General features: G+C 38.2%; 2 protein-coding genes across 2 annotated transcripts in view; one reads left to right on the top strand and one right to left on the bottom strand.

Annotated features, from left to right (window-relative positions):
• Positions 1–12,965, top strand: part of prom (prominin) — a 123,734-nt gene that overhangs the window by 44,143 nt on the left and 66,626 nt on the right. The gene's annotated exons all lie outside the window — the stretch shown is intronic.
• LOC140225439 (carboxypeptidase B-like) lies at positions 3,680–11,486 on the bottom strand. Its single transcript, XM_072304369.1, has 5 exons — positions 11,351–11,486; positions 9,605–9,793; positions 6,412–6,788; positions 4,769–4,952; positions 3,680–3,975 (listed from the first exon to the last, which is right to left on the bottom strand). Exons 1-5 carry the CDS (start codon positions 11,484–11,486, stop codon positions 3,719–3,721), a joined length of 1,143 nt encoding a protein of 380 aa, XP_072160470.1. The 3' UTR covers positions 3,680–3,718.

Raw genomic sequence — 12,965 nt, 5'->3', positions numbered from 1 at the left:
TCCGTCGTCGCTTGGTCTTGGTGCGGAACATCGGTCAATTCTACCGCGCTAAGGAAATGCGCCTTATGAACCTTCAGGCATTGCCAAATCTCCTTTAATAATATGGGAATTTACTCGAAAAGCTGTTAATGTTTTTCTTCAAATTTTATCTGATTGAATCTAAAATATCTGAAAATTTTGAGGAGAAGTTGCATACTCTCAAGCATGATTCACCGCAAAAATAATTATTTTATGCGAATAAATTTGGCATCTCTCGAATATTCATACGTTCATATGGAAAAACGCCGTATGAAGCTTCAAGCGTTGCTAAATTTCCTTTAATAAAATGCAAATTTATTGGGGAAGGTGTGGATATTTTTCTCCCAATTTTCCAGACAATGGGCAGTATTCCCGTAGCAAACTTCAGTTGGATCAAAAATAAGCGTTGCTCTTTGTATAAATGACTTAAAAATCACAATGAGAACTTCAAAAAATTCTTAAATAGCCCGCGTTAAACAGATTGGAACCAAGCCACATCGGCTATTGCCAAATTTAATTGAGCAATTTAATTTTTTACATGGAGACGGTTATGCGGATTTTCGTGCAAATTTCAGTGAATCTTCTGCATAGTACAAAGCTAATTCCTTAAAGTTTTCAAAAGAATCCACACAAACGTTCTCTCGTAAAAAATAAAATTACCCAGTTAAATTTGGCAATTGCTGATGTGGCTTGGTTCTTTTCTGTTAAACTCGGTCCGGAAAAACTCCGAACTTCACAAGCTGCGTGAGAAGTATGCGTTGTTTTCAGCTCCCCGCTTGAAAAATAATACTACAACACACGTAAACACTTCGTGAGAGGAGTCGCTCTATGCAATCCATGCGTACTAGGATGCTACAAAATTTTCAAAATGGCCAACTGCAACCCGCCAAAACACACGTGACCAGGCGGAATTTTATCAATCGGCTTGTTCAGATTTACATATCGACGGTGAAACTACCAAACCACGTATCTCGGTTTGCGACGTCGCAGACTTCCTGTCATACTTTATTTTTTAAATGAAAAACTACTTAATGTCCAGTCTTGAAAATTTCTGTGATTTTTCCTCTTTGTGCGGAGAAAATTCCGTGAAAATTTCAAGGAATGATATTGATTTGGTCTACTTCAAAAAAATAAAATGTGAGCGTAGATTTTTAAACACCGCAAACGAGATACGTGGTTTGGTAGTTTCACCGTCGATATGATATAGCGTTGATATGGACCTCAGCTACAGTGCTTTCTCACGATTCGCACATGGAAGCGTCAGCCATGTTGAATATTGTGTAGCACCCTTGTTTGCGAGGGTTGGACGGAACGACTCCTCCTACGAAAGGTTCACCTGTGCCGTAATATTGTCTCTGAAGCAGGAAGGTAGAAAACCGTATATTTCTTACGAAAATTGTGGAGTTAGGAGTGTATTTTAGACGTGCTCGATTCGGACACCGTGATTTTCTAGAAAATGAGAATCAACTCCTCTTTTTGATCTTTATGAAGTAATATTCAATAGGCCCGCCATTGCTCGAAAGTTTTCAATTCGCCTTCAGCTGCGTCTGCTGCAATTGTTGTTACAAATATGTTGTGCGTGCTGATTTCAGCTTAGTACATACTTGACTCTTTGAAGGCGTTTTATGTGCGCTGATTCGTTCGTTCTCCAGCAGAGTGCGCTTCTCGCGCATATAATTCGCCTTCAGAGAGTCAAGTATGTAATCAGCAGAAATAAGTGCGCACAACATATTCGTAACAACAATTGCTGCAGATGCAATTGAAGGCAAATTGAAAACAACTGAATAATTCATAGCTTTGGTTTTTAATCACTTTGTCGAGTGACTGGATTATACTAACTGCAACTTACCTTATAGTCCTGAACTACGAGTTCATACTATGTATTTCATAGTTCAGTACCATAAAGTGAGTTGCAGATACTGAGTAGAGAAGAACGTTGAGAAACATTTTAGCGCTGCTGTTGAAAATTGTGTAGCATCCTGGTGTGCAAGGGTTGGGTGGATCAACGCCTCTTGCGGAGTGTGCACCTGTGCTGTGCCGTAGTTTTTGAAGCGGGGCGCTTAAAAAAAACGCAAACCTCTTACGCAACTTGTGAAGCTAAGAGTATAATCCAGATTTTTTGATGCGCTCATCCTGATTTTTGAGCCATATTCTTTAAAAAGTAACTCTTCTTTTTGCTCTGGCTGAAATTTCAGATCGATTTTGTTTTAAATCGAATCGAAAAAAGCTGAAAATTTCATGAAACTATATACATCACTTTCATTTTTTCATTTTTACGAGGGGAAAAATATGAAAATTTGGCAACATTCAAATTTTTAAACGGCGTTTTCCCTTGACACGGCAGAATTGGATTTCATACTCAGTTGTTTGGTGGGAGTTCATGCTTCCGTTGTCGAGTTTTTCCGCTGGTGTCGCTTAAGCGCGCAACGCAAGGTCTTGCTTCAGCTGGATGGAATGTCACACAGGGATCGAAGCATTCGAAACATCATAAGACGTGTTCCCTCGCATAAAGATCATGTACCTAGAGTTCAGTTGCATGAACTGCGAATACTGTAACTAGAACCCAAACTCCAGATACGTGAACCGAATAGAGAAGCCGATATAGAACATCGCACTGCGGTTCATGGTAGCGAACTTAGCGACTTTTTCCCTTGTAAGAAATTAAAAAACCCCATCTCATAGCTCTGAAGAGAAATACATCCTTCCTCCATAATACGTTCTTATATGCGTTTTATTGATATTTCAAAATTGAAATTAGATAGCTTAGTATATCACAGAAGCTGTCTTTGAAAAATAAGCCGTTACAAAACAACCTGGAAGGTTGGGGTTTGATTGTGGACATTAGCGGTTTCGTGTCATAGAGTACTTTAAAGCGACATGTCGTCATGTTCCGGCTAAAGTATTACAAGCGTCATGCGACGTTTCAAAATTAACGCCGCCAATTTATTTTTTTTTACAGAGAAATTGTGCGACGATGCTGACCGAAAATTTCACTGAATTTTAGCGGCAGCACAACGAAAATTCAGTGACATTGTTGGACAGCTTCGTCGAAAAATTATTTCTCTGTAGAAAACTAAATTTGCGGCGAAAATTTTGAAACGTCGCACTGCGATTGTGATACTTTGGCCGGAAGGTGACGATGTTTGTATGTACAAGACAAAAGTGACAATATGAGTAAGAATTCGAGGAAATATATTGAAGCAATTTAATACAGAATGAGAAAATAGTTGGACGTACACGCGAAATAGAACTATGTGCAAGTGGAAAAATGAGGTGTGCTCGTTGGTGCTCGGGCCATAAGAATGAATGGGACTTTAAAAGCGCCAGTGACGTCAGTGGTGAGGACCGGGCGCGACGAGCCGCGACAAGAATGACGTCATCAGTTTTTAACTTATGATCCCTGTCCACAACGCTCTTGTCACATGCCCTCGGCTCACGAGTTAGCGCTCAGTTCCTTTTGATTTAATAGAAAATCCCGCTTTTCCATTTTCTCAAAAGGAGCTTTATCCACTTTTACATTGTTTCTTACGCAGCTTCCGCGAGCACACCCCATCTTTTCACTCCCACATAGTTCCTTTTAGCATAAATACGTCCAGTTTTAGGTTCATAGTTTGTTCGAAGGTAGCGGAATCGTTCCATGATTATAACATGATGACCCAAGGTGAAGCCCTTTACAAGTCTGTAAGGACTCTTACAGTTTTTACTCCTCCTTGTCACAAAAGCTGTCTGATGTAGTCATCGAGTCTTCCTGTGGTATCATTGCTATTTTTGGATGAGAAGACTCTAAAATGGCTTCCGCTGTTGCTTTGATAAGTTCGAAGCCTTCTTTCCCGATCGGAATGATTTTCGATGGTGGAAGAATGAAGCACGAACCATCTAGTATATTATCACAGTCGCTCAATTCCATGGTGAAAACATAAGGAATCCCTCTCGAGGCAGCCCAATCGGCGGAATCACCTGAAATCGCAAACAGAAAATTTTAAATTAATTTAAATTTAATTATTAAATTACATTAAATTTAATTATTAAAATCAATTCAATTCAATTATTAAATTCAATTCAATTCAATTCAATTATTAAATTGAATTAAATGTAATGAATAAATTTCATGAATTTAATTTTTAAATCCAATTAAATTAAATTTGTAAAATAAATTAAATTTAATTTTTAATTAAATTAAATTTTCAGTGTTGAGCCGCGGCAGGATCTGAGGGTTTAAAAGTTTTTCAAGGACGATAAGTGGAAAACTTACGGTCAAATTAACCTAATTTGAAGATAATAATTTTCCTTTTTTCCAGTTGTGGTACAGCTGGATACTCGCCAAAGATAGTTCGGCAGTTTAAGGCAGCTAGCTTGACAAACATTGCAATTCTTGTACTGAGTTTTGTATCATTGCAAAATTTCGACTACGTTTCATTTTCTAACAATATTATTTCTCTGGAATTTGTTTTGGTCTCTAAGTAGTCTCGGGAGTGCCATTTCCTCACGGAAAATATTAAGTTGCTGGTTTAACAATTCAGTTGCTAAAAAAAAGTGACTACAACGTTTCAACGTAGATTTTGCAACAAAAAAATGCTACTTTACCCCATATTGTAAGCTAATTTAACCGCGGGGAAAGTTAAAGTAGCATTTTTGTGTTGTAAAATCTACATTGAAACTTTGCAGTCACTTTTTTTAGCTATCGCATTGTTAAATCAGCAAGATGATTTTTTCTGTGATTCACAAAACAATAAACAGAAAAAATACCTACCGGATGCGACATACCAGTCTCCAGAGGACTGTACGCCGTAGTTATTGCCTGACAGAGCCTTTATTCTTTGGGCTACCACCACCCCAACCCTATGAAGTTCTTCATGATTCGGATGATACTGTCCTCCAGCGTACCCGAACGGGTACAGGATCAGATTACTGTAGGAGTGAAGTGATACGGAAGCCTGAAATATGCAAGCATACACATTTTCAGTTTTATAAAATTCGACTGACGGAGAGAGACTAGATAAAAAGCTTCGAAAGAGAGTTTAGGGAGTGAAGACAGGGTTGCAATTTTTCGTGAAAAATAAAATCTTGAAATTTCACGTGAAACATTCCATGAGATTTCAGAAATTTATGAAAGATATTGAAAGATACCGGTTCTTTTTCATGTTGCGCAAAATTTAAAAATTGTGACATTCTTCTATTTGTGTGTGCTTTGGTGCGGGTTGTATACTCTAGCCCCTGAACAATATAAAATATTTCAGTTTCATGAAATTTCATGGAATATTTTACGGAAATGTTCAATCTTTTATATGCTTCATTTTACGCGTGCAACTCTGAGTGTGGAGATAAGAACGGACTTGTAGGTAATTTTGAAGGTTCGGTCATGGAGCTTTTAGGGTCTAAAAAGGCAGGCAGCCAACCTGTGAGCTCAAATAATCCATAATGATTTATCATTACGATTGTTGCAACCCGTCTTTTTTTTTTCAGAGAAATTGTTTAACGAAGCTGTCTAAAAATTGTCTTTGTGCTGCCGGTAAAATTCCGTAAACATTTTGAACAGATTCAACCTAGTATTTTTCTGAAGGAAATGAAATGGCGGCGGAAATGTGAAACGTCGCATGGCACTTGCACTAAAAATAAATATAGTAGATTTTACCATACTTAGACACAGTGATCCAAGTGTGGTAATCTACTCTCAGATTGTATGGTAGCATTTACCATATTGTGGTAAAAATCATCTGAATTTTGGTGAATACTACCATAATAAAGATGTTGCATGTGTGAGGAATTTGCGATTTGACTATTGATTCCTATGTAAAAGTTCACAAGAAACACGATTGTGCCACTGGTTTTCTCTGAATTCAACTCTCAAGCTCAAAAAAGCTCTCAAGTTGAGGCCGAAATGGCCGGGGATATCCCACGTTATCCTGGGAGTCCACCTCTACATCAAGACAAACTCTTCATGCAAAGATAGGGAGCAAATACGTTGACAGGGCTGCCACTTTATTTGGAGACTCCAAAACTGAAAACACGGCATCACTGCTAATGTATTTGTTCCCTATCTTTGCATGGAGAGTTTGTGTTGATGTAGAGGTGGACTCTCAGGATAGCGTGGGATATCCCCTCCATTTTGGCCTTCACTTGAGAGCTTTTTTTGAGCTTGGGAGTTGATTTCAGAGAAAACCAGTGGAACCATTGTGTTTCTCGCGAACTTTTACAAAAGAATCAACAGTCAAATTTCAAATTCCTCACACATGCAACATCTCCATTCTGGTAATTTTCACTAAATAGTATCATACTGTGTAAAAAATCAAGTAGGCTTACTGTAGCCGTTACCATACTTTATTTTCGGCCATACTCGGTCTACATTTTCGGTGATACTTCGGCCAGAAGGTGACGAAGTCAAGAAAGACTTACCTTAATCCGTGGAATCCTCGAAACAAAATTAGTAACAGCCTGCGTTTCGAGTTCAGAGTTGGGGGTGGGGCCTTTGTACACGTCAGCGCAGGGGTCGTCACTCGAGCCCGAGACGCCCCATTCCATATCGAAGTTTCGATTAAGATCCACCCCATAGCAAGGGATGTCCTCGCGATTGTTGTTCGGGTTCCGATTCTTACGCCACAATCTGTGTGAATCCTTCGAGCGAGAGAACTCGTATCCATCAGGGTTGACGACCGGCAAGATGAAGAAGTTGATTTTTTTCAGCGCTGACGGCAGGGTCTCCCTGCGCTCCACCAATTCCCTGGCGATGTATATCGCCGTCGTGGGGGCGATCCACTCCCTGGCGTGAATTCCTGTGAAAAAGTTAGCAGAGGCGGATCCGGCAATGGAGAATTTGCACACAAAAAGATGTTCTTTGTCCTCTCCAAAAATGCAACACTGGAAAAAAAACTCATTGAATCTAGAGTCCAGACTCTTGAAAACATTGACAAGAAAAAATACTCTTGATTCAATCGGATTTTTGCTTGAATCAAAACGAAATCCGCTTAAATTAAGAGGCTTGGCTCTTGATTTAAGCTAGATTCTCATTGAATCAAGAGTACTTTTTCTTGTCGATGTTTTTAAGAGTCTGGACTCTAGATACAATGTGTTTTTTTCCAGTGAAGAGGTACAAATCACCGAATAGACTAATCGGATTGCATTTTGCAAAAAAGAACCAAAAACTTTCCGATGTCACTAATATTTTTCGAAAAATTTGGCATCAAGAGCCGAGATTTCCGAACGCGGCTGCCTCGATCAAGCCGCAATTCTCTAAAATTGCCGCAAATTTGGTAATGTGTTTCGTAGTGTTTGTTTTTGAAAGGTAGTACTTTTATTGCGAAGAATGTAAGTCGCATAATCCAAACAAAATTGGAATGCTCTTGGTTCCTCTTTGCAAAACGCAATCGAATTATAGACAATAGAGAATTTGCATGAAAATTTTTTAATACTTTATCCGAAAGTGTTTAAAGAGGTGAGTTCGCGGTATTTTTCATAATTTTTTCTGGCATGGGAAATTGGGGAAAAATTAATTTAAAAGTGAGAAAATTTGCCGCCTTAAGACGTCATATGGCGGCATTTTTCATTTAAACACATGTATTTTAGCAAATTAGGTTATTCTGAAATATCTTCTCCAATAATTGCTCAATTTTGAAACCAAGGATATCCTCGTAATTAGTTTTCCTAGAAGTCCCATTTTGAAGATGAAACTTACACATAATTTCAGACACCTGCAAATTCTCAATTAACAACACCGGATTCCCTCCGTTTAAACCTATGTTAAATAATCGATTCTTTTCGGAGCACCTGGCCTCTTCAATAATCGATATATTTCCATAGGTTTAAACGGAGAAAAGAAATGTTGCCAATTCGCTGGATCCGCCGATGTACGTGAGAAGTTTTATCTAATTCAAATCGACAAACTAGCGCTGCCATTATAATTTACATAAAATTCCGAGGTTGTCGGAATTAATACCGATTTCCCGAAGTTCCGGGAAAAATTCTGATTTTTTCAAAAGTTCTGGGAAAAATTTCCGATGTACGCCCGCGATGTATTTGTAGATCCAAAGATCGTCAAATTTGAGCAAGTAGCTGGTCAAACTAACAAAACACCTCATACTTCTGGAAAAATTCTGAAAATAGCTGAAAATTCCGGGAAAAGTTCTGAGTATTAGAAATGTTCGGAAATTCAAAATTAATGTCGGGAAATGGCAGCACTGCAATGCACGTAGAAAAAAACTTCGTATATGGGACCCGAAGTTCAGCTCGTATGGATCTCTGAAGTTTTCAGATCGTACATCCAAGAACCTGAGGTCCAGCTGCCGAAGTTTAGGTCACACATCGAAAGGGCTTTGATACTTCGGTTGCCTTCACGAGGTCCACAATTTTCAACCGAAGCACCTTCAGGAGAAGAGAACTTCAGAAATCTACATGGATTGAGCTGGACTACATTTTGCCATGAGGAACTACAATTTTTGGGTCACCTTAGAAATAACGTACTTGCCAATAGTTTCTCTTTGCAGATTGGTGCTTTTACATATGAGTCAGAAATTTTAGTTCCAAAATGCAAAATGACGTCCAACGTTGGGTCAAAAGCACAAAATTTATTTTCAGTGCATACACGGGATGTATAAAGGATGTAGTGTATGTACTGTATATGTTGTGTATGTATGTTTTAATCCATCACACCTTGTCTAGAATCTAACGACTCATTTTGCTACAAATATGACGGTGACATCATAGTTTGCCACAATTTATTCACATCAGAGCACATGAAAGCTCTTTAAGAGTTTCCCGCCTCTGTCTTGCAAACTATTCCTCCACTACGTTTTCTTAACTTCTCACGATAAGTTTTCCGGAGCTAAACCGCCTAGAAAGACTTCATCTCAGATAAGTTTAGACTTTTCATCTGCTTACTAGTGGCGTGGCGTGTTTTGCGATATATCGATTGATGGGCCATTTAAACCTATGGGAAAGGATCGATAAACAGGGTGTCTGCAACGAACACCTTAATAATCGATTCTTTAATTTGAGTTCTAATGGTATAACAATCGATATATCGCAATTCACGCCACGTCATCGCTGCTTGCGTAGATGCCCAATCAGCTTTTTCTGCAAAAAACGGCAAACTTGTCTGGGAAAGAGTTTACTTTGAAAATACAATTAAACTGATGCCTCTGCTTAGATAAGCCGCTCACTTCCAAACTAATCACGCAATTATTACTCGCAAAGGGTTAAAATTGACCCTGCATTTGTGAGCAAAGTTTGGAGACAAAAATCGGAAAATTCGAGAAAAACGCAGATCGGTTCATAACGATTTAAACCAAACGCTAAATACCACTTACTATCAATCGAATAATGAATTGAAATTGAGGGGCTCAGAGTACAAGGCGCATAAGTGCAGCAACTACAAAAAGGAAGGATGACGATAATTGGTAATTATTCATGACAAAATTGACTCGCAAATTGCATGTTAGCTGCTTTAAAATTTCCAAAACTTGGATGAAACTCCCCAAACCCTCCTTTGACCCCCCCCCCCCTTTCAAAGTGTCTAGATCCGCCTGTAGTGCTGAGTTCATTATGATAATTTTGATTTGAGTAATGATCATACTGAGCAAACTTGCAGTATTACCTGCATCGATCCAAAAGCCTGGTGCTGTTGGATCTCCACTTGAAATTGTCAATACTTTCAGATCTCTTCCCTCTATAGATTTTCCTATCACTTGAGTTGAAACGAAGTCCTTATAGGTCGTGCTGAGGTGATCGAGGTATTCGTGCATGTCCTCTAGCGAGTGATAGTACTTAAACGTGAAGTTGTATCCTAAAAAATTAAACAATAAAGAAGGAAGCTTAAGGTTTTAACTAATTTCTTAATTTTAGGATTAATAGCGAATAATTAGAGGCTGTCTAGGTTGCGATAATCACGAAGAATCGTCGTGAGAATATAGTCTATACCTATCTTGCGTAAAAAATCATGAAAATTGGAAAATGAAAACAATAACTGGAATTTTACTCATTCTACGAAGGATTTCCACGACCTTAATTGCAGACATCTGCGATTGTTCCGTTTCAAATTCGAGCCGAGGGAAATTTTCAAAGCAAATGACCACCGATTTTTCAATGCGGAGAAAGAAAATTTTGTATTTTCCTTTTGAGAATCAAGGGTTCAATGACATTTCAACACCGATTTTTTGTCCGCACACCTGGTTCTTCTAGTAGTTTATGTCCACGTGTTTTTTTCGGCAGGGGAATTCGTGCTGTAGTACCTTTATTTATTTTGCGAGGAAAGCTCCGTGCTCTTGAAGGATGCCTATCATTCTTAAAATGTTAAAGCGCCTTCAATTTCGTTTGATATTGTGCAACACCTCTGTTGTGAAATAGTTATTTGAAGCGCCGTGGCACGCTGCGGCGCGGCGTGGCGTGAGACTGGCCATCTCCCAACGCGCATTGACGCCTACAAACCTAAGGGAATACTTCAAGCATTGCGCAATGCGTGAAGTGTTCCCTTAGGTTTGAAGGCGTTAGTGCGTGTTTCGTGCCGGTAGCACGCCGCTCCGCTCTGTGTTCGGCTCTAATATTTAAAATCGCGGAGTCGGCGTTTTTCAGCTCATGATTTTGAAATTTTTGCACATTCTGCATGAATTTTTCTCATTAAAATTGATGGAAAAAAATTTGTGAAAGGAAAATATAAAATGTGTTTTGTAAATATTGAGGTGGTTCCGTGTCAAATGTAATGATCCTCAAAGCACTTTAATTATGTCTTTTATCTTTTGGTTTTTCCCCCTTTTAGATTCATTGTTGTATAGTTTCTTTCAACACAACTCTTATTTAACGCGTGGACGTAAACTACTGGACAAAACAGGCACGCGGACAAAAAATCGTTGACGGATTGTCCTGAAACCGAATCATGAGTCATTTTTCCAGAGGAGTTGCAACTTATTACATCTACACGAAGAAAGAGAAAGTCTAACTTTTACAATAATTATGTCTCTTGCTTTGATGTCAAGCTCGACTTTTTCCAGTCAGGGTAAAAATGTTGATTTTGAGGTGACAGTCTAGTCGCTTTGGTTTAATTAAAATGCGGCGTCGTTACCTTGACCAAAATAATTGTACAGTAAAATTAGCATTGTTACTGAGACTACAAATTGAGGTAAGCCCTAAAATAGACATGAGTATTGTGAAAACTAGGTATTATTTATTTTTTCCACGTTGCTTGAGAGCTGCTTAACTTTCAGTTTCAATCAACCACAATGTTTTGTGCTTTAAACGGTATATTTTCAAAAAGTTGAATTGTCTTCCGTACATTTATCCTAAAGATTTTTATGAAACGTGAACATTTTGCAAAGCTGTTTTTACTTTCAACAATCTTTGAACTTACCCTGTTCTTCCTGTAGTTTCATATCCTCCGGAGTAATTTTGGGGTTGTAAGTTTTAATCTTTTGAGCCAAGTCATCGATGAGCACTTTATAATCCAATTTCAAATATGCGAGAAGTTTTTTTGCGTGTTCCAACATTTCCGAGCCAACGAGCAAGTCATAGCCCGCTTTTGTATGGTGCACTACCTTAGCAGCTTGCAGAAATTTAAATTTAAAAAAATTGAATGAGCAAGCAATGATAATTTTTTTTTAATGTTTAAAATGATTAATTTTAAATTAACAATGCGAACAAAATATGTTCCTAATTTTTGTTCGTATACCAGTGACCCTATGATGCACTTATGTAATTCAAAAAGTAACTTTGAAGAGTTTCCTTTCAGAAGTATTACGAATAGAGAAAATTGGTAAACCAATTCTTAAGGCCACTTCTTGCAGTTTTCTAAAGAGAAAAGAAAAATCAAATTTGGTTCGCTCGAGTCCTAGAAAAGTGAATTTTCAAAGTCTACCTCTCTTTTGTGCGTGTCCAAATCTCTCTACCCCCCCCTCCCCCCTCTTCCACACCAAGACAGCATGGTTCAGTTTTTGAAGCCGGATACTGTACAGTCTATTTAGGCGATAAAAAATTGTTCAACAAATCAATTCTAAAAGGTGACCACTGAACCCTGGATTTCAGAATTATGAATTATACTCTGAACTGACATCTTACAGCAGCCTCCCCCCCCCTTCCCAAGAGAAAACTTCGAAATAGGGGAAAAAAGTGAAACATTTGATCAATGCCATCAGTAAATTCACCGGATCAGAATGCGACTTTACCCTCTCTTTTGGCGCAAAAACGTATTAAACAACTCGCCGACTTACCTACTCTAAAGGACACCAAAGAAAGTTCTCTATCAAAATGTCCAGATTTTCTGATCCATCTCGACGACATCGTTCTGTTGAAAACTTTGCCACCGTGAACTAAAATACCTTTTCCTGTGGATAGTCATAAAAATTTCGACGGTATAAGTCTGAGACCACGTATCTCAGTTTGCGACGTCGAAGACTTACTTTCATGCTTTGAAACAGAGGGTCCCCCTTCTTCAGCGTCGCTAGAGAAACGGCAAGATTTGGATACTTCACGATTTCTTCATTCTTACCTTCACCATCTTGTCTCGATTTTCATAATACTTTTTCTCTCTAAATTTTTCCTCTCGTTTATTCATGACTTCAAAAATTAAAAGGTAAAAATTAACAAATTTATTACGTCTTTCGTTCGAATAATCAAAATTCTCAGAAAATTTCGTGCTTGATTTTTTAAACGGAAAACCTCTCAACGGCAATTCTCAAAATCTGCTGTGATATTTCATCTCTGTGCGAAGAAAAATTCAGTAAAAATTTCAAGGAATGATGTCGATTTGTTCTCCTTGGAAAAAATCATACACTGGAAAAAAACACCTTGGATCTAGAGTTCAGACTCTTAAAAACATCGACAAGAAAAAGTACTCTTAATTCAATCAGATTAAAGCTTAAATCAAGAACTAAGCCTCTTAATTTGAGCGGATTTCCTTTTGATTTATGCTTAAATCTGCTTGAATCAAGAGTCTTTTTTCTTGCCAATGTTTTCAAGAGTCTGGACTC

This window comes from Bemisia tabaci, chromosome 9 (assembly GCF_918797505.1).
Source record: "Bemisia tabaci chromosome 9, PGI_BMITA_v3".
NCBI classification, from domain to species: domain Eukaryota; kingdom Metazoa; phylum Arthropoda; class Insecta; order Hemiptera; family Aleyrodidae; genus Bemisia; species Bemisia tabaci.
Note: the sequence above shows the minus strand (reverse complement) of the source record. Positions and strands in the feature narration are given on the sequence as shown.